A 22,873-nucleotide genomic window follows, 5' to 3' on the forward strand; every position below is an offset into this window, starting at 1 on the left:
AAGTAGACAGCTCTGGGTAGCCATTTCATTCATATCACATTAGCTCTACCTAACCAACTAATATATAACCTTCTCCATTTAAGCCAGTCCTCTTTAAATATCTTCAATAAGGGGACATAGCTTAAGTGATATAACTGTTAAGTTATAAGGGAAACTAACCTTTTTGTTAGGAAAGTATGTAAAGGAAAGAGGAAAAAGAGGCCACTCTGGTTTAATAAAGAATTAGCTGAAAATGTAAGAGAGGAAAGATTAGCATTCGTAAACTACAAGAGGAAGTGGAAGACAGGCAACAATATCTGGAAAAGCTAAGAGAAACTGGGAAAGTAGTCAGGAATGTAAAAATTCAAATGGAAGAAAAATTAGCAAATTTATTTATTTATTTATTTTAAGTTTTTTTTATACCGATTTTCCTGCATAAAATGCATATCAAACCGGTTTACAATGAAACAGAATGAGCAGGAAGTAAAATTCCTTAGTCTAATACATTTAAACATCAATAATGAAATAATTTTAAACAAAGCAAAAAGCTAAATAACATTAATAAAAGTTAAATTATTAACATAAACATAATTATATTAGAAGGAGCACAAAGGTTAGCATGAAGGGAGCACACCCGGCACGCGACGCCTGGTGTAATTGTGCCGTTAATCGGGTCGCCGCTGGCTGGTCGTCATGACGTGGGGGGGGGGGGGGGGCAAGTCTTCACATCGCTGATTTTCTCTTTTAACATCTCAGTTCATTTTTACTATTTTTTTGTGTCTTTTTCTCACAAGATGTAGTTTTCTTTAAGTGCCCGATGGTAGTGGGCTGCCCCTCTGTAACAGCGCCTGGTGGAATCGTGCCGTTAATCGGGTCGCCGCTGGCTGGTCGTCATGACGTCGGGGGGGGGGGGGCGAGTCTTCACATCGCTGATTTTCTCTTTTAACATCTCAGTTCATTTTTACTATTTTTTTGTGTCTTTTTCTCACAAGATGTAGTTTTCTTTAAGTGCCCGATGGTAGTGGGCTGCCCCTCTGTAACAGCGCCTGGTGGAATCGTGCCGTTAATCGGGTCGCCGCTGGCTGGTCGTCATGACGTCGGGGGGGGGGGGGGGGGCGAGTCTTCACATCGCTGATTTTCTCTTTTAACATCTCAGTTCATTTTTACTATTTTTTTGTGTCTTTTTCTCACAAGATGTAGTTTTCTTTAAGTGCCCGATGGTAGTGGGCTGCCCCTCTGTAACAGCGCCTGGTGGAATCGTGGGGGGGATGAGATTTTTAGATATCTTAATGATAGAAGGAAGTGCAAAAGTGGCATTGTGAGACTCAGAGGTGAAGGGGAGGAATATATAGAAGATGATGAGGAAAAAGCAAAATTGATCAATAAATATTTGCTTGGTGTTCCCTGTTGAAGGGCCTGGAGCAGGACGTCATAAAACGAACACAAATAAGATTAGAAGTGAGGTAAAACTCAAATCAACTTTAAGAACAGTGTATCTATAATGAGTTAACTAAACTTAAACTAGATAAGGCAGTGGGGCCGGATGGGATACATCCAAGGGAAATTAGAGAAGTCCTGGTAGTTCCACTGGCTAACCTTTTCAATGATTCTTTAGAGTTGGGAGTAGTTCTGGAAGACTGGGGAGGGGCAGATGTGGTTCCTATTCATAAAAGTGGAAGGAGGCTGGGAACTACAGGCTATTTACTCTTACCTCTGTGGTGAGCAAATTAATGGAATCGCTGCTAAAACAGAGGGTAGTGCAAGTTCTGGAATCCAATGGATTGCAAGATCCGAGGTAGCATGGTTTTACCAGCGTTAGATCTCGTAAAACAAATCTGATTAATTTCTTTGATTGGGTGAACAGACAGTTGAATCAAGTAAGGTCTTTGACACTGTTCCACTCAGAAGATTTACAAATAAATTGAGCACCCTTGCTATGGAAACTAGAGTGACTGACTGGGTTAGAAACTGGATGAGTCGGAGATTACAAAGGGTAATGGTAAAAGGATGTTGCGTCCGTCGGTCCTCGACAGCTTCGTCCTGTTTGCCTCACCTTTTTCACGGCTCCTCCCGCTCACCCTGGAAAGATGGCTACCGCCGCGTCCGCATGCCGCCCTCTCCGGCGTCCCTGGAACGGCTATGGCGCTGCCTCCCGCCATGCTCCTCCCAAGGTCTTACTAGGGTGCGCGCGCACTACCCACGTCTTCCAGCTATGGCGCGAACCTCGGGGTCGTCCCCCTCGGTGACATCATGCCATCCGGGTATTTAGCCTGTACTTGTTTGCTAGCTCATTGAGTTAGCAAGGACTGGTTTTGGATTGGTCTCGGCTGGTCTAAGCTACTCTGCCACTTCCGTGCTGCTGCTGGAAGCTCTCTCTCTGCCCTTTGCGGGTAACTACTAACCTGGGTACCCGCTCCTCGAGGGCCTGCTCTCCCTGCCTCGGTGCCTGTACCATCTACTTCAGCCTGGTGGAATCACATACCTACAGCTACCATCCAGTGAGTAATCTAACTCTCAGTCTATCTCATCTGCAGCATTGCCTTGCCTGGGAACCCTACACCAGAACCCCATATACCAACGTGGTGAGACGGGTCCCCTCTGCCGAGAGTCCCGAGACTGCTACCTCTGGATTACCCCACTACTGCCACCTCTGGTGGTACACATCAAGCTGTACAATAAAAGATCTAATTCTGTGTTTGTGCATCCTGAGTGGGTAGCCCAGTACTGTGGCTACCCACGGGGCTCCTCTCCGTGGGCGTGGTCATCTGCCACAGTACCCAAGAATCCACCCAAACACTGCTAAACCATAACAAAGGCGTTTACCCTGAGTAGGGTGTTACTAGTGTGCCTCAGGTATCAGTCTTAGGACCGGTTCTTTTCAACATTTTTGTGAGTGACATAGTGAAAGGCTTGTCGGGAAAAGTTTTATCTTTTTGCTGATGACACCAAAATCTGCAACAACATGGACAGCCAGGAAGATGTGGAAAACATGAGGAGGGATCTAGTGAAGCTCAAGGAATAGAGCAGCAGTTCTCAACCAATGTGTCGCCAATCACATGCAGGTGTGTCGTCATACTTCCCAGTCTCCCACTAGCTCGGCTGCTCTTTTCTCCTTCTCTTCCACTTCAGGGGGACACACTCTTCCTCCACCTAAGCTTGAAATGCTGATAGCCTAGACGGAATGCAGCAAAACTGCTGATAAAAAACACTTTAGTGCAGTGGCACTAGTGGCAATGGTCTCTCCTTCTTCCTGTTCCCGTGGCCCAGAAGAGGAAGTGCTGTGCAGTGTGCCTACAGCAGCGGAAAAAGAAGAAACCATGCTGCCATCACAACAAGTAACAGCAAAATCGGCCTGAGCAAGGGGAAGAGCAGTACGGCCCAGAGTAAGAAGAAGAACAGCGTCAGCTCCCGCGGCCGATGGAACTCTTCTTATCTTGAATCCGTGGGGGTTGCAGGAGATGGAGGTTGTTGCTGCCACCACTTGTTCTTTGGTGGAGGGGTGGGGGGAGGAGTATGAGAGATATTGCAAGTGACTAAGATCCTGTGTGTAAGTGAGAGAGCATGTGTGTAATTATGTGAGAGCTGTGTATGTAAGTGAGAGAGAGAGCATATGCGTCTAACGAAGAGAGAGTGTGTGTTTGTAAGAGTGGGATTGAGAACCTTTCTGTGTAATTGAGAAACAGAGGTAAAGAGCATGCGTTTTTGTGTGAGAGACAGCTCCATTAATTAGCTGTTTTAAAATAATTTGTTCTTTTTAGTAGTGTGGTTTTACTACTATTGATTTTATATTTCTTGATTTGTTTTGACAGTTGGTAATGTTTCTGTTTTTGCATTGTTGTACTGCAAACTGAGACTCTGGCTTGTTCAAGTTTCCAGTTTAGTTTTTGTCTGCATGTTTCTATTTATACTTTATGGTCTTCTTTGTTAGGTGAGGATCTGATATTCTGCTGGCATGTAGTTTCTGGTAGGAATGTGTAGCAGCCTGGTTTATTCTGTTTTTTCTAATAGGCAGTGTATTGCTGTTTTAGGGCCTGGTGTAATATTTGCAGTGTTGCCGTTTCTTAGGTAGGTTGTTACTGTTTAAGTGCTGGCAGTTAGTGCTGTTCTGGTATGGGAGGATTACTATATATGTAACTTCTGTTCAGAGAGAGTACTCTTATCTTTCCCTTGTGTCATTGTTAAGTAAAATAATACTTAAGCTTTTTTTAAATTTCCGCCATGGATTGTAATGAGTAGTGTATCACACATGTGAGTGTTGTCTATGAGGTGTGTCACGATGGGAAAAAGGTTGAGAACTACTGGTCTACAGACTGGCAGCCAAAGTTCCCTCTAAGGATTGGATTTTTGTGCAAAAATGTTTGTTCATGAGCAAAACATTTTGGTTTCATTACCCTGTCAGCACTATTTTCTTTGATGCAAAACACCTATCAATTTTATGCCCACAGCAGCCCAAACCGTAGAGGGAACATTGGAAACAGCATGCACACAAACTTTCTTACAGACACGCACATACACACACACTAACCCACTTGCATATTCAGTCTCATACTCTCTCACACATACATACTTATTCTCACAAACACACACACTCACTCTCATTCACTCTGCAGACTCTCACGCACATGCACATTCACTCAGTTCTCATACTTCCTATCTTTTTAGCCAGGTCTCTGGTTCTCTGTTTTGCGCTTTGTGTAACTTATTTCACTCTTAGAATTTTCTCTTAAGGGAATGGTTGTAAAGATCTTAAATTTGTTAAAGTTCACGTTTTTAAAGTTCATTATGTATTGTTTTCTATAATTTGCTCTTCCTTTCCTTAGAATTTTCTTTCACCTTTAGATTTTCACATCCAATTCCTCATCTATTAATGAGGATCAACTCCAGAAGGACTTTCTGTAATATTTTATCAGCAGATGTCTAGGTGGTCAAAGTGCCCTGTACCCCACCAGCTCATGTGCCTTGAATACTTTTGTAAATATCTTTTTTTGCTTTATTTGGTGAACTATATCAGGTATAATTATCTTTTAATACGAATAGGCTATCCAGCTGATAAACCTGATCTGATAGTAAGGATTGAGCGAGAGGAAGATCCGTGGGTCAGGGTTCATATGGACTCAAGCAACAGAACCAGATGGAAAAGCTCCTACACAGGTGAGTGACTGGATGGAAGAATTCTATAGATAGGATCATACAGGTCAGTGCTTTAGTTCTACGAAGGGTCTATCCTTGACCCCTGTTACAGCCAGTAGTGAGGTCAGTTAAGAAAAGGTAGCTGGTGGTGCATTGTGATAGGTGGATTTACTGCTTAGAAATAAAAAAAATAAAACAATTAAAGACTTAATGGTTGTGTCCTCCCACTGAGTCTACATATATGTCACATATGTGAGAATGATGTTCATTTACCTAGTAATTCTGTATCCCACATATACATCTTCTGCTGCAGACACTATGGGCTAAATCATTTTAGCATACAGGAACATGGTTTAATGCACACAAGAACAGTTTAGTGCATGATAATACCAGCAGTCCCAATTCCAAAACAATATGGAAGTCAAACTCGGCATAGAAACGGGATGGCAGAAAACAGTTGTATGGCCTATATAGTTTGCCCATCTGCCCAAATAATTTAGCATTGCAATTCCCATCACTCCCTCAGAGATTCCATATGTTTATCCCATGCTTACTTGAATACAGATACCATTTTTGCCTCCATCATCTCCACTGGGAAGTTGTACCATGCAACCACTACCCTCTCTGTAAAGAAATATTTCCTAAGATTACTCCTGAGCCTTTCCCTTTCATCCTCATTCCATGACCACTCTTTCTAGAGCCTCCATTCTGTTGAAAAAGGCTCATCTGTGCATGGAAATCTTGAAGATATTTAAATGTATCTGTCTTATCTCCCCTATCTTGCTTTTCCTCTGGGGTATACATGTTCAGATCTTTAAATTCCCTGTACGTACTCGGATCAGCCACCATCTGCTGGAGACAGATTAATACTGATCTACTGTAGGTGGCACCAGGGCTTATCAAGCAGTGTCAGCGAGGCTTTTCTCTGTCTCCATCTGCTGGCAGGGATGAATAAACCCAGGAGTCTGGACTGATCCGTGGTACTACAGGAATAAAAATTAGCAGGTAAGAACCAATTTTCCTTTTATCTCCATATGCTTTAGATCAAAGACATCTGACCATTTTAGTAGCCACCCTCTGGACTGGTCTATATCCTTTTGAAGGTGGTTTCCAGAGTTATACACAATATTTCAAATGTGTTCTCACCAGAGAAATCCACCTCCCTTTTTCTGCTGCCCATTTCTCTATGCAGCAAAACATGTTTCTGGCTTTTGCCATCACCTTCTCTCCACCTGTTTGTATCTGATCATCTTAAGGTGGCCAATCACCCCCAGATCCCACTCTTCTTTTACGATTAGAAGAATTTGACTCTCAGTACTGAACCTCTCCCATGGGATTTTGCAACCTAAATGCATAACGCTGTATTTTTATAGCATTAAATCTTAACTGCTGGCCTCTAGGCCATTCCTCAAGCTTTGCTAGATCCCACCTTATGTTTTGCACACTTTCCTGCGGTCCATCCTGTTGCAGATTTTGATATCTTTGGCACAAAAACAAACCTTTCCTGACAATCCTTCTTCTATGACGCTCACAAAAATGTTAAAAGAACTGGTCAAAGGACTGATCCCTGAGGCATACTACTAGTAATGCCCCCCCCCCCCTCATCAGAGTGAACTCTGTTTACCACTACACTTTGTCACCTGCCAGTCAATCACTCTTAAGACCCATACCAAGGGCATTCAATTTATTTACAAGTCACCTATGCAGAACCATGACAAAGGTCTTACTGAAATCCAAGTACACTACATCTAGCACTTTCCCTTGATACAACCCTCTGCTCACCCAATCAAAGAAATTGATCAGATTCGTCAGACAATATGCACCTTTGGTAAAACCATGCTACCTCAGAGCTTGCAGTGCATTTGTGGTAAATTTTGAATGGAAGTATTGAGGCTTCTACCCTTAGCAGAATTTAAAACCAGGGAATCCTGCCTTGATAAAATATCCCACTTCCACTTCTATTTCCCTACCCTTTCTGCCTTGAGACAAAAAGTTTACTTTCAGGGGTGTGTTCGAATCTACCACAGACATTTTTTATTAACCTTTAATTCTTGCAGCACATCATGCATAAATAAACCAGTCAGTTTATTGTAAAAATATTTTATTTCAGATAAAGAAAGGCATGAATAAATATCTCTAAATGACTAAAACACTTTTATGTTCAAATCTTAACTTTACCAGAGTATATCCTACAATCAATGCAAGAACCATTAAAAAAGTGATTGAAATTATTAATATCAGATAAATGTCTATTAATGTCATCTTTTTAGAAATTAATACATTTCTAATACATCTGCCAATGTAGAAACAATAGCAATTTAAAGGTTCTCATATACTTGAATAAAAAATTATATTTACCAATTATCTGAAGCACCCCGCTTGTGTCTCTCTCAATCACGTGCGAAGAAAGTCTAAGTAGCACCTCTCCCTCTCCCTCAAACTGCCACTGTTTTATACACTTAAGACCCTTTGATCCAGGGTCGCTGTTACACTTCCATCAACACATCTATATTTTATTCTGTTTATAGCTTCGCCCATTTTTGATTTTTAATTGGATTTCTTTTGTAGTTCTAAGAGAAAATCTTTTTCACTCCCTTCTGTCACAAGATTCACGCTTAATTGGCTGGCCATCTGTTTTTAGGGTGGTCAATCATGCCACCTGCGTTAGGATGCTCAATGTCATAAAATGCAGGTGCTTTCTTACTTGAGATAAGAGAAAGTGGTAAACAACTGTACTCTCAAAGTCTGAAAGTGGGACAAAGGTGAAATCTTGAGGTTTTAAGTAGGGGAAAGGTGAAAGCTATGTGCTGGAGCTTTTTCAGCACAGCCATGACCGATGTCATGGCTTTTAAAAGTAAAGGCTTATGGGTATTAAATGCTAACATGTTTCTTTATGGCTAATTGATTACTGACTTCACTAAATATAAGTAATTATCAATAAAGCACAAAATATTAAGATATTTTCTGACACCCCCCCATGGAGTCAGTAAAACAAATACTAGACATAGCTAGATACATATAAATCAGTAAGGCACTAATAAGCCTGGGGGAAAATAATCACACAATAAACTACATATAATAAGTTGTGTCAGTGCTCAACATTGCATAGATACAAGTGAAATAAAAATTGGTTACATTACCAAATTGATTATAAAGAGATATGAATTGACAAATCTGAGTTTGTTTCTAATAATAACCAGATATAAAGAATTTCACAATATTTCCTTATGGGAAATAGAGAACATTCATACCCAGGGAATGTAAATTTTAAATTTGAAGCTGCTCATCCAGTCAAGTAAGATGAGGGTTCATAATTAAAATAATCTCTATGGGTCAGAAATCTGTGATGTGACATCACTGATTCCATCATGTGTAGGGATCTGTGGGCATTAAATGCCTATTATACTTACCAATTGACGAGCAACGATCCTGAAATGGCAAGGTGCATTTTGAATAAGACACATACCAGTCCAGTCAATAATAGACAGTTATTCACAGTTCTCAGTAGATCCAGCCGGATCAGAGTTTCAGATATCTGTGAAGTCAGTCTGACTAATTATAGATATTGGAATCTGTTCGCTCGCCTTCCACTGCTGGTCTAGTCGGAGCAGAATCTTGAGTAGGATTTGGTTGCTGATGTTGGAGAATGACTGATTGATCATCCTCAGAGGAGAGAGCTGCATTCAGCCAAAGCATAAAGTCTTGTCCTTCATCTGTTAGAGAATTAGCCGGAGCAAGGTGCATTGGATCTAATTCTTCATCCGTCGCAAAAGACGGTGGACTAGGTACTGGAAACCAATTCGAGCTTAACCCCGGGCTGGAGGCTCTTGAATTTCCATCTGAAGCAACAGGATTGGCATTTGATAGGCCATGTCCATACCCTAATTGATATTCTGCCAAAGAGTAGATATTGAAGTAGCAGGGCACAAGTTCCCAGGGAGCACACTGACAAATGTGAGCACTCAAGGTTCTTCGTAGTGCTTCACGAACAGATGCCAGTCTTCTTGGCCAAGTCCAGCAATAGGAATATTGTGGGAACTTAAATAAAATATCACAGTTTTTATGCAGATAATAAGGTGCACATGTATCAGGATTGTTTTCTGAATACATCCAGCTTCCATAATCAGCATACTCATTTATGAGATCAGGTCCCAGGCAGACAATCATCGCATTCTTCCTAGGATTAGCTGGAATATGTATCTTTGAGTTTACACCTGCCATTTCTGGTTCGCTGCTCTTCGTTCTAATTTCTCCTAAGACAGAAGAAAAGAACACCAATTATTACTACGATTCCCAAGATTAATGGGAATAAATTGATCCCTAAGTCATGAAGGAGTCCACCTGCCCCTTCCATTATGGTTTTAACTATACCAACAGCTGTTTTAGCTATTCCACCCACTAATCCAGAAAAAGCACGACCCAGGGCATTTGAAAATACCTCTGGCTTCAGTAGCTCGTCTAGGATCAGCTCCCATTCACTAGCTGTTAGTTCTATCATTCTCAGATGCTGTAAAAACTCATCCTCTGACATTAACCAAAGTGAAGACAAATTTCTCAATAATACATTTACATTTAAAACATGAGTCAATAACATTTTTAACTCAGTGAATTGTACTGGTTTAAATTCCATGTACTTTATTGTTTCAGTTAACCGGGCACTAAGTGTAGGATAAAACTCCCACGGTCCACACTTAATGACAGATAGTGCAGTAACTAAATACAATATTCCCGGTTGAAACCCACACTGTGCTTTGTTTGACCGAAGGATATAAGATCCATTGGGTAATTTCAAAAAAAACTTCTACTAGAGGACCGGGATTCGGTTCTAGAGGACAATCAGCTTCTCCCTCTAGTGTGAGGCAAGTATTAGAGACCTGCACCAGGGAATTACACACAGTTACAGGAACTTTGTGACAACCTTGTGCTATGATCCAGTGATAACCAGCATTATTAATACACAAGTGGGTTGGTTCAAAGATTTTAATTGTTTTAATCCAGGTGTTGCTTCCATTTGAGCTTTCCAAGAACTGACCAAAGTTCTGGATTTCCCAGCAACGTTTATAGACCTGAGTAGTGATTGGGAGAAAGATACGTCTGACCCCTTGTACTAGGGTTGAACCTAAGGTTGCCCATGGTTCTTTTCCCATTTCATGTTTGCTGACCTGCAAAATAACTTGTGAAGCCTCAACATGGGCATACTGAATTTGCTCAGCTGTGAGGTTTATTTCCTCTAATATTTTTCCCAATTGAAGGTCTCCCCATTTGGGTTTTGGGGAAGTAAGACCATCAATAAAGTGAGTAAGCTGTTCTATTCTTGCTAGAACCTGTATTTTCTCATCAGTTGTGGATATGGCATCAATCCCTAACTGTAAGGTTTGAGCTAAGTAATCCCTTAATTGAAAAATACCTGCTCTTAGCTGATATTCATTGGATTGAATACCTTTTATAGCAGTTTTAATTCTATCATTAAGATTAAGGAATGTATTTTGAACCTCCTGTTTCAAAGCATTCCTGCGCTTTCTGTTGGCTGTTCTCATCACCCAAGCGGGCAAGGGAAATGAGTCATTCAGCCATTTTGTCTGTACAATTAAATCTAACACAGAAGTAACCTGAGTGTCATTTAACCCCTCAGCTAAACCCCTGATACAGGCAGCGGTCAAAGACCGGCCTAGCACAGGTGCATTTTGAAAAAAATTAGCCTCCTGAGTAAAGAAGGGTCCCCATACCCTATTAGAAAACCTTTTATTACAAAGATTAACCTGATATTGCCAACTAGGGCAACAAAAGCAATTTGTCTGGGTGGACGAGGAACGGGTACAAAAGAATGGATTATTCCCACACGCATTATTCCACAAAGATAAATTATAAAAAGAAATTCCACGCCAATGTGTAAAAGAGACAGGCAATTCATCACAAAAGACATGATAATGTGTACTATTTAAAAACAGAATTTCATAAGGTAGTCTACAAACATAAGACAGAGAGTCCTTAATCATTGGAAGGGGGAATCCTGTATCCTCTCCCCCCCATGTGGAATAATTAGCGTAAGAAAGTGTTACCTCAGGAAAGATGTCCATCCAGGAGAAAATGAGACCTTTAATAAAACCTGAAAATTCATAATTAGAGCCAGACAAGGAGTCCCCCAGAGGCACCTTCGAAAGGGGATTGATGCAGGCACAAGATCCATTATGAAAACAAGGACGAAGGGCAAACAGCCGCTGGAACTGTTCAGAAGCACCAATATGTGGTTGAGAGCAGTGCTGCAGCTTCCAGGATGGAGTTTCAAGGATCCCAGTAAGATTGACACTCACTGCTCTGACACCCAGGAACAAGTTCTGATATCTAATCGAACAGAACTCTGCACGGAAGCCATCAAGAGGAGATTCCGAAGTGATGGAAGAAAGCTGCAGGGAGGAACGCTCCAGCTGCAGAAACAGAGCAACAAGTCTGGACTCTAGACCCGCAGGCAGGGACTCCGGAGAGATGCCTTGCCAAACCTGGTGAGTGTAAAACCTGAAAGGAACATCAATATGCAATAAAACAGGATCTTGCACCAGCCAGCCATGGTATGGAACAAGAATAACACCAGAAGGCAAAGGCACTGCCAGAAGAGACAAAGGCTCAGAAGGTGAGCGCTTACTGACATGTGAGTGTGAATAACGGAGCTCCTGTGAAGCTGCGGGAGAAAAGGTGGAATGCAGCTGGGTATTAGATAAGAGATAAAATAGTGAGATAGGAGATGCAATAATTAAAAGCACCCAGCAAGCAATAACATACTTACAATAAGGTCTGTAAAAAAGAAACACAGCATGCAAAAAGGTACTGATTGGGGAACAAACCATACAGCATGCAAGCAGAAGCTTCTGCTGGAAGCGGGTTAAACATGGAGGACGCTCAGATGCGGGACAAGCTACACTGAGAACGACCTGATCTTCCTGCTCCGGGGTAGGCACAGCCATGTCACCGCTGAGAATGACATCAATTGCTGGAGCATTGGGAGCGCTGGGCAGCGGCAGATCCTCCTGACCCATTGGCATCAGCGGAAACTGCGGATGCAGCAGAGGCTGGGGGTTGAACCGAGGCTCTGGTACCGGAAAACCCCAATGTCTCGGATACCAACTTGACATCTCTAATGGACACAACTTTCCTATTCTTTGGATCCTCAGAGTCAGAAAGCAACAGTCCCGAGTCACCTAGAAGTTCTGTAACAATAAAGGGATTAGACCAGTATGGTTCTAAAGAGCCACGAACATGCGTTTTGCTCAAAACAACGGAACCAATCCGAAATGGATTTGGACTCCGAGAGGCCTTGTCAGAAGTAACCATAGCTTCTGAGGAGGCCATATTTTCAAGCATAGAGAACCCAAAGAGAGACATAGCGGGAGCTTCATGATTGGCAGTGATGGTACTATTAATCCGGATTTGGATCTCCGGAAGATGAAGGTACCAATTACTGGGGTTAGATTGCAATGCAAAAATTTGCAGACTACGCTTAACCTCACCATTAATCCTTTCAACCATTCCATTAGATACTGGACGATGTGGGTAGGAGAATCGATGAGTAACGCTATGATCAGCACAAAAGGTCTCAACCTCAGCATTTTTAAAGGCTGGACCGCCGTCGGTGCAAAGAAACTGAAAAGGCAAAATACCAAATACAATAGCCAGACGGTTAACAGTTACAATAGCAGTAATGCGTTTCTGTGCAAATAGAAACACAAAGCCAGTAAAGGAATCAAGCACAACCAAAATATGTCTGTAACCACGGGAAGAAGTAAGGGGACCAACATGATCCATATAGACCACCTGCCCTGGTCTAATTCCCCGTGGAAGTGTCCCTTCAACATAAGGGTGTCCAGTCCGTTTGGGATTTGTGCGCTGACAATCCAAACAGTCACTGACCATTTTCTTTGCCTGACTTCTAGTCAAAACCCCATCTGAATGCTGGCACAAAGTAGCCGCATTCAAATGTAAGGAGCCATGCCTAGCAAGACGTGCCCTTACAGTTATCTCTTGCTGAGAGGCAGCCAATTTAGCTGCTTCATCTGCCAAAGAATTGTAACGAGAGTACCAGCCCACGGTCTGGTGAGCAGGCACATGCAAGACAAGCACCTGCACAGTAAGTTTCTGTGAAATAGAAAAAATTAATCTCCAGTGAGCTCTGTGTGCAATAGGCTTGCCTGTAACATCTAAAAAGTCACTGTTTTCCCACACTTTCATATGTGAATTAAACCCAGACACCACATATGTAGAATCAGAACAAACCATAACGGATCTTTCAGGATCCAAACTGGGCGTCTGCTCAATATGTGTCAAAGCCTTTTGAAAGGCAATCAGCTCCGCCTGCTGTGAACTCATATCACCTAATCGCCATGTATGTGTGGCAAAGACTTTCCACTGACCCCTTTTATTAGGAGTTAAAATAACATTAGCCGCACCAGCAAAAAATGCAGTAAGATAGTCACCCGAGGGTGTGGCAGAACCATCAGTAAAAATTACCAATTGAACTTTCTGATAAATAGGAGGAAGGAGCCTATCCTGCTCAGTAGATAAGCAAAGATCCTCACAAGTTAAAATAATGTCAGAATCAGCCAAACCATTCTGATAATGGAATTGCACATCGTCTCTATATTGATCAGCACGCCATTGCACCCAGCGTGTGGAGAGAGCCCTACTCTCTGGGAGGGAATGGCGAGTGACAGCCTGTAACTGAGGAATCCCAGTATAACAATGAATAATCTTACCCTGAGCAAGAGCAGAGACTTTAGACAGGCAATATCTGACAGCCGTCAGTGTACGCTCCACAATATTAAATTTCCTCTCAGGCTGAGAGAAAGTATGTGTAATATAACATATGGGCTGAGATTCAGCATGGTTACTGATTGTAGCCAAGAAATGAGAATCAGAAACCTGCAACGTGACATCTAAATCTTTAGATGATTTACGGTGCGCCAAAGGGGCTGAAACTTTGACAGCCTCTTGCAGCGCTCTCAAACATTCAGAATGAACAGCAGTCCAATCACGTGCCACAACGGCATCTCCTTTAAGCAAATCATACAAGGGGGCTGCTAATGAGGCAAAACTAGGCACAGTTTTACGTGCAAAATTAAGTGTCCCCATGATTACTTGCAATTGGCGAGACGTCTTAGGCACCGGGAAGGATATAATCTTTTCTTGGAGGGTGGGGGCAAGGCTAGCACCTGCCACCCCGATTAAAAATCCCAGAAACTTAACTTCCTCAAAACCAATTCTGGCTTTGGCAAAATTAACTACAAAGCCTTCCTCACCCAGTACCTGTATTAGTTTAACTACAGAATCCCAAAGCATATCCAGCTTATCAGAAGCCAGATATATATCATCAACATAAGGAACAGCATTATCAATGTTATGTCGCTGAAGGAGTTCCTCAACGGCAGCAGAAAATAAAACAGGGGAATTTTTAAAACCCTGAGGGAGCCTGGTATACTGATACTGCTTACCCCTGAATGTGAATGCAGTGACAGGGGAAGTGCTAATCGGAATACTCCAAAACCCATTAGCTAAATCCAAGGTGGCTTTCCACCTAGGTCGTGGCAAATTATCAATTGTAGATGCAGGATTCAAAGTCTGAGCCGCAACTGTCTCAGAAGAGGCGTTAAGTACTCTATAGTCAATGACCATACGAGTACTCCCATTTGGTTTGGGCACAGGAAGGAGGGGTGAATTAAATTCAGAATATTCCTCAATTAAAACACCCTGAGTAAGTTTCTGAGAAATAATAATATTTAAATCATTGTAGAATTTCTTATGGACAGGATACTGTTTTTGAGGACTGAAAGGCTTATTTAAAACTATCTCTATCGGCTTAGGGGTCTGCACTAAACCAGTGTGGGTATGATAGAGCTGAACGAGCCCTAACTTAAGCCATTCAGTAAACAAATTCTGCAGCTCAGCCTCTCCAATGATGGATTTGAGCTGAGGAGAAATTGAAGCTTTTACAGCCTCAAAGCCATAAAGGGGGTCCTCCAACATCATAGAAGGCAAAACAGGCACAGCAGCCTGTGTGAAATAAATTGCAAAAGGATCCTCCACATCAAATAAACATGCCACTTTTATGGTACGGGACCCTTTGAAGTAAGGGGAAAAGATTTCTACAGTCGCTAAGGGAGCTTGAGAATGCTTCCCTGCAAACATAGTAATTGTGACATTTTCATTTAAATATTGAATTGTATCCCATTCTCTAGTCAGGATATTAATTGTAGTACCTGAGTCCATCATGCCCACAAATAGATCACCCTGCTCCTTATTCTGGATCCACAGGGGGTTTAGACGCGGAGCCAGCATTGCCATGGAAAGTGGCTCGCTTCACAGGCTTTTTGTGAGAAGAAGGGGGAGGGCGGTCCGCCTTAGTTACAGCTCCGGACACCGCTGGAGGTTTCTCAGGAGCTGGAAAGCGGGCAGGAGGGGTCCCACGATTATCCCTCACAGGATAGCGGGGAACCCACCCAGTATTAGAGGGATTTCGTGGAGGGGGGGGGTGTATAATCCTGTCTAGAATTCCCAAACCCCCTATAGACCCTCTGATTTCTATCCTGGGAAGAAGGATCCCTGAAATGAAAACTCACCCGTCTTGAAGTTTTCTCAGGCTGAGTGCGCTGGATCTCTCTGCCCCTTTCCCTGGGTCTGTCAGACCCTGGCTGAGCCTGTTTAAGTGGCTTAGAAGGGATTAATGGACGACCAGCCGCCTCGAAGACTTGCTGGATAATGAATGGGAACTGCTCATGTCGATCTGCCTGGGCCAATGCACTTAAACGATTACTAAGATCAATACGAATAGAGGTATCAGATTAACATCAGCTGGAAGCGTCCCCAAAGCCCGCCTTACTCTATCTGCTTTTCGATCAATCTCACTACGGGCCCCGAATTCTCCAGGCGTCCCCAAAGAAAACGAGGTTTGTCCGTAATGATCTCTGAGCGTTTGAAAGCAGTGCAATAGGGCATTGTAAAACGCATTCTTTTTCCCCGCCGGAATTTGATCCACAGGCGGGGCATCAAAGGACAAAATAGCATCAAGAGGCGGACGCGGTTCAGTGAACGCCAAGCCCCCTCTTTTTTCAGAAACCGGAATTACCGGATTCTCTACAAATAAGCATTTACCAAGTGAAAAAGACATCTGACAATCAGGGAGAGCAAAAGGAACAAAATCCTCTTCCGCTCTTCTATTGAGCCCCTGGTGTCCGCCCTGTGCAGTAAGAGCTTTTAAACGACAAATGTCAACATGAAAGCACGGTGACGAGTCACTGGCCACTTGTAAATGCAGGACAAAGGACTGATCTTCCCTGATATGATTGGCTTCAACCCACTTACGGAACGTTGCTTCTTGAGAAGCTCTAATTCTATAAGGGTCAGCCATTGCAACCAATTATAAAAACTGCTGCAAAAGGCAGAAGTACAAAGACTGGAAAATAATGTTTAATTCTACAGGAGATTTAAACCACGTTGGGCGCCATGTGGTAAATTTTGAATGGAAGTATTGAGGCTTCTACCCTTAGCAGAATTTAAAACCAGGGAATCCTGCCTTGATAAAATATCCCACTTCCACTTCTATTTCCCTACCCTTTCTGCCTTGAGACAAAAAGTTTACTTTCAGGGGTGTGTTCGAATCTACCACAGAAATTTTTTATTAACCTTTAATTCTTGCAGCACATCATGCATAAATAAACCAGTCAGTTTATTGTAAAAATATTTTATTTCAGATAAAGAAAGGCATGAATAAATATCTCTAAATGACTAAAACACTTTTATGTTCAAATCTTAACTTTACCAGAGTATATCCTACAATCAATGCAAGAACCATTAAAAAAGTGATTGAAATTATTAATATCAGATAAATGTCTATTAATGTCATCTTTTTAGAAATTAATACATTTCTAATACATCTGCCAATGTAGAAACAATAGCAATTTAAAGGTTCTCATATACTTGAATAAAAAATTATATTTACCAATTATCTGAAGCACCCCGCTTGTGTCTCTCTCAATCACGTGCGAAGAAAGTCTAAGTAGCACCTCTCCCTCTCCCTCAAACTGCCACTGTTTTATACACTTAAGACCCTTTGATCCAGGGTCGCTGTTACACTTCCATCAACACATCTATATTTTATTCTGTTTATAGCTTCACCCATTTTTGATTTTTAATTGGATTTCTTTTGTAGTTCTAAGAGAAAATCTTTTTCACTCCCTTCTGTCACAAGATTCACGCTTAATTGGCTGGCCATCTGTTTTTAGGGTGGTCAATCATGCCACCTGCGTTAGGATGCTCAATGTCATAAAATGCAGGTGCTTTCTTACTTGAGATAAGAGAAAGTGGTAAACAACTGTACTCTCAAAGTCTGAAAGTGGGACAAAGGTGAAATCTTGAGGTTTTAAGTAGGGGAAAGGTGAAAGCTATGTGCTGGAGCTTTTTCAGCACAGCCATGACCGATGTCATGGCTTTTAAAAGTAAAGGCTTATGGGTATTAAATGCTAACATGTTTCTTTATGGCTAATTGATTACTGACTTCACTAAATATAAGTAATTATCAATAAAGCACAAAATATTAAGATATTTTCTGACACATTGGATTTCAGAAACTGCACTATCCTCTGTTTTAGCTGTGATTCCATTAATTTCTTCTGACTTCTGTGGTGAGCAATGCTGGGCTGCATAGAGAGAGGAGTAACCAGTAAGAAAAAAGAGGTGATGATGCCCTTATACAGGTCCTTGGTGAGGCCTCACCTGGAATACTGCATTCAGTACTGATGCCTGTAACTCAAAAACGATAAAGACAGGATAGAGGCGGCCGAAAGAAGAGCAAGCAAAATGGTGAGGGGTCAGCATTGGAAGACTTAAGAGGGGAGGATCTGAATATGAATACCCTGTAAGAAAGGAGGTGCAAGGGAGATATGACAGAGACCTTCAGATACCTGACAGGTTTTAATGATGCACAATCGTCAAACCTTTTCTGTTGGAAAGAAATCAATAGAACTAGAGGTCATGAAATGAAACTCCAGGGAGAACAACTGAGAACCAACATCAGGAAATATTTCTTCATGGAGAGGGTGGCGAGTGCCTGGAATGCCCTTCCGGAAGAGGTGGTGAAGATGAAAACAGAGAAAAAATTCAAAGGGCATGGATCCCTAAAGACTAGAGGATGGAAATGAAGAAAAGAGTGCATGGGAATAACACTGGGTAACTTGCTGGTGTGGCAGATGCTACCCTTAACAAATAACAGTATCAGGGCTTAATGCAACTCCATCCTTGCTCTCTGCTTCAATGGCAGTGGGAAAAGGGGAATTGGATTCAGACTGTAAACAAACGAGGGCTCCGACTTTTACGGTCTGGGAAACTAAGTATGAGAGTAACCTGCACAGTGCAGCAGATACTGGCATAAGCTTGCTGGGCAGACTGGGTGGATCTGTTGGTCCTTTTCTGCCGTCATTTCTATGTTTCCAGGGGTGGCAGGGGGAGGGGGACCTGGGGTCTGTGGAGACCCCTATGATTTTTTAGTACTTTTGGGTGGGGCTTTCTTAGAGCCATTGGCCCCTTTTAAGCAGTGGTAGCGCCACAGCCCAGAGGCTGCCATCCTGCCTTGTTTGAGGACATTTACTGTCGTGGTATTTTTTTCCTGGATGACCAGAGAGTTGGACATTGACTGTTGTGTGCTTGGATTTCAATAAGGTGTTTGACACCCAGTTCCACATTGGTGACTTCTATAAATAAAGGGTTGTTCCTAGTATTGTGCTGCAGGGATTAGTCCTTGATCCAGTTCCTTACAATATTTTAGTAAGTGATACTGAGGAAGGACTTTTCAGGAAAGGTTTGTATTTATGAGGATGATACCAAAATCTGCAACAGGGTAGGCGCTCAGGAAGGTCTGGAAAGCATGAGGAGGGATCTAGCAAAACCTGAGGAACTGTCTAGCACTTGGCAGCTCTAAAATTTAATGATAAAAAACATGCAGGGTCATGTATTTGGCTGCAAAATCTCAAGGGAGCAGTATAGTATAGAGGGTGAAATTCTAAGCATAAATCAAGAGCAGGATGTGGGGTTATCATTTCTGATATAGCAAGATGCAGAAGGCAACAGTAAATGCTTGGTTGCATAAGGAGAGGCATGCTCAGCAGAAAAAAGGTGACACTGTCCCTGTATAATTCCTGGTGAGACCTCTTTTGGAATGCTATGCACTGTTATGGAAATTGCACTTTCAAAAGGGTTTAATTTGGATGGAGTCAGTCCAGAAGGTGGCTACTAAAATGGTCAATGGTCTTCATTGTAAAGCGTATAGCAACAGACTTGAAAACACCTGGAGATGTGTACCTCATAGGTAAGGCAGGATAAAGGCGTAATGACAGTAATGTTTAAATACCAGCAAGGTGTCAATACACAGGAGACAGGCCCCTTTCAGTGGAAATCAGGCTCTGGAATGTAGGGTTATTGGATGAAGGAGAAAGGGGGTTAACTCAGGAGCAGTCTAAGAAAATATTTCATTATAGGGTGGCAAATGCATGAAACTGGCTCTCACTGGGGACAAGGTCGATATCTGAATTCAAGAAAGCATGGGACAAACACAGGGGATCTCTGAAGAAGCAGTAGGGAATGTAGAGCTGAGCTGTTGGTGTGGGTGGGCGGACGAGATAGGCTAGTATGGTCTTTTTCTGTCATCGGGTTTCTGTATTTCTATTTACAAAACATTTCCTCCCAAGATTACCTTGACTCACCTCCGCTCCTTCTCTCACGTTGACCAAATGTACTGTTTTCATGCTTTCTTTCACAGCCCCCTTTGAGCTGCCTGGCGCCATCCTTAATTAGATATTTCTGCCCGTTTACATTTTTTTGAGTTTTTCCTCTTTTTAGATATATTTTTCTCTCTCAATATTGGCTCCCCTTAGTGTCACTGGAAGCTTCTTATATCTTCTGGTCCCATGTCCATTGTTGAACTCTGATGCTAGATTTTACCTCCTCTCACACTGAACTTTGGTTTCCCCCAGACTCTATTTGGTGCAGCGCTAGCTTGCCCCTGTTTCCCTGGCTCTTTGCAGTGACCAAGGACTGGAGAGTTCGCTATTGCCTCTGCACTGACCCATTTACTGCCACTGGCCCCAGAACAGCTGATTAGCCAGTGACAAAAATTGTATTTTATGACTCAGCTGAACACTGGAATTCCCCTTCTCAGCCTAAAAAACACAGGCTCTCTTTTTTTTTTTTTTTTCCTTCTAAACATAGAGGTTGTTGAAAATGTCCCTTGTCCCCTTAAAGGAACAGCACCAGTCTCTTCCACTAAGTGAGAGAACAAAATAAACCTCAGCAACATGTAACCCTGAGGACTGGACAAGTTTCTGAAGGAAAAGTCCATAAACAAGTATTAGCTTGGGAAAGCCTATGCATAATCCCTGGGAGAGAGTGATAAGAAATAGATCAACTATTGGGGATCTGATGGATGCTTGTGACCTGAACTTGCCATTGTCAGAGACAGAATGCAGGGCTCAATGGACCTCTTATGTTTTTATGAGAGACAGCTAAAATGATATAGAGACAGTCAAATACCTGATAGGTATAAATAATGCTCAAGAAACAGACTTTTTTTTTTTTTAGAGGAAAGAATGCCCCACCTCCAATGCATTCCTAAAGGAGCACATATTCAGTCTGGGTTTCAGAATGACCACAAAGAATATGTATTAGGTTTATATTCAGTGGAGGGAATGGTTAACGGAAAATGTCATAATGCCTCTGTATCGCTCCATGGTGAGACCGCACCTTGAATACTGTGTACAATTCTGGTCACCGCATCTCAAAAAAGATATAGTTGCGATGGAGAAGGTACAGAGAAGGGCAACCAAAATGATAAAGGAGATGGAACAGCTCCCCTATGAGGAAAGGCTGAAGAGGTTAGGGCTGTTCAACTTGGAGAAGAGACGGCTGAGGGGGGATATGATAGAGGTCTTTAAGATCATGAGATGTCTAGAACGGGTAGATGTGAATTGGTTATTTACACTTTCGAATAATAGAAGGACTAGGGGGCATTCCATGAATTAGCAAGTAGCACATTTAAGACTAATCGGAGAAAATTCTTTTTCACTCAACGCACAATTAAGCTCTTGAATTTGTTGCCAGAGGATGTGGTTAGTGCAGTTAGTGTAGCTGGGTTTAAAAAAAGTTTGGATAAATTCTTGAAGGAGAAGTCCATTAACTGATATTAATCAAGTTGACCTAAGGAATGGCCTCTGCTATTACTGGCATCAGTAACATGGGATCTTCTTAGTGTTCAGGTACTTACCAGGTTTGGCCTCTGTTAGAAACAGGATGCTGGGCTTGAATGGACACTTGGTCTGACCCAGCATGGCAATTTCTTATGTTCATGCAAGTCAATCTCCTGCATATTCATTGTGGATATCCTGAAAATCAGACTGGCTAGGTCTACAGCAGAATGTTTGTAGCGGTAGGGGATAAACTCAGGAACAAAATCAGAAAATATGTTTTCATGGAAAGAGTGATAGATACACATAGCAGCCTTGCAGGGGAGGTGATGGAGACAGTTTAAGAAGGTCTGGACTAAGCAAAAAGACTTCCTAATTGCAATCAAGTGAAGGACATGGCAGCGATAAATGGGGTATAAAGCATTGCACCAGGAATAGAAATAAGCAAACTATAAGGGCCTAATGCTCCTTTTTTGGCTTCAGATTAATCCTGGGGGAATTCTGTGCAAAAAATTTTTAAATTCTGTGCACAAAAACTTAAAATTCTGCAAACTTTATATTAGTCAAAATAACACAATTTACATGACAATTTAAGTAATTTGTCAGTCAAAATATAACAGCTTATCCACCAACAATTATATCTTTCTTATTTTAAAGATATGACCATCATATAGGGCATATGTCATATTGTGTGGGGACACATTCCAAAATATGCCGATATTTAATCATAGGTCATCTTTTGTGATATATATTTTTTTAACCATTTTTTGCTAATATCACCTTCACCAAATGAATACCATAGTATTTTTTAAATCGTAAAAATGTGAAACAATGTGTTCAAATGTTCATATAAGTCGCAAGAATGTAGAAATCAGCTACTTAGCTGGATATATTGCCAAAGTTTCTCCAATGATGCTTATTTTGTAATCCGACTGCAGAATTCCATGAAATTGACTCGTGCCCAAACCGACATTCTGTTAATTGCTATGCCTGACATGGTCCATATTTTGGAGTACTTGTCCTTCCTCAAAGGGCGATTCTTTGCAGCACAGGTGTTTCTTCAGCTTATGGGTCTCATGTCTTGGTCTTTAAGTAATTATATTTTAAATTAATACAGAAAAAAGTTATTACTTAAAGATGCAGAACTTTAAATATTTTGAGCAGAATTTGCCTAGGAATTCACTGTAAGAGTGTCCCTTCCACTCATTCGCTCTCCCTACTCCTCCACCTGCCAGTATCTCTCCCCTCTACCTCTAGGCTCAACCCCTTCTACTCTATCACCACTCCCAGAGTTTGACCCCATTCTCAGTACTGCCCCTTACACAGGCTCCCTCTTCTCTAGTGCACATACACACACCCTCATAACAGGCTTCCTCATACTCTCACACACACACATCCCCTCAAACAGGGTCCCTCTCTCTTGCATACATACCCACTCAAGCACCCTTTCTCTCTCACGCATACACCCTCACACAAGCTCTCTCTCACACATACACAATCCCTTCACACAGGCTAGCGCCCTCACATACACACAATCCCTTTTTCATACA

At 42.0% G+C, this 22,873-nt stretch overlaps 1 protein-coding gene across 1 annotated transcript in view; it reads left to right on the forward strand.

The window, feature by feature from the left end:
• Positions 1–22,873, forward strand: part of LOC115083948 (gastrula zinc finger protein XlCGF57.1-like) — a 40,748-nt gene that overhangs the window by 15,768 nt on the left and 2,107 nt on the right. The window contains exon 4 of the mRNA XM_029588103.1: positions 5,017–5,130. Coding sequence (XP_029443963.1) covers positions 5,017–5,130 — 114 coding nt within the window. The remainder of the gene's footprint in view (positions 1–5,016; positions 5,131–22,873) is intronic.

This window comes from Rhinatrema bivittatum, chromosome 2 (assembly GCF_901001135.1).
Source record: "Rhinatrema bivittatum chromosome 2, aRhiBiv1.1, whole genome shotgun sequence".
In the NCBI taxonomy this organism is placed as follows: domain Eukaryota; kingdom Metazoa; phylum Chordata; class Amphibia; order Gymnophiona; family Rhinatrematidae; genus Rhinatrema; species Rhinatrema bivittatum.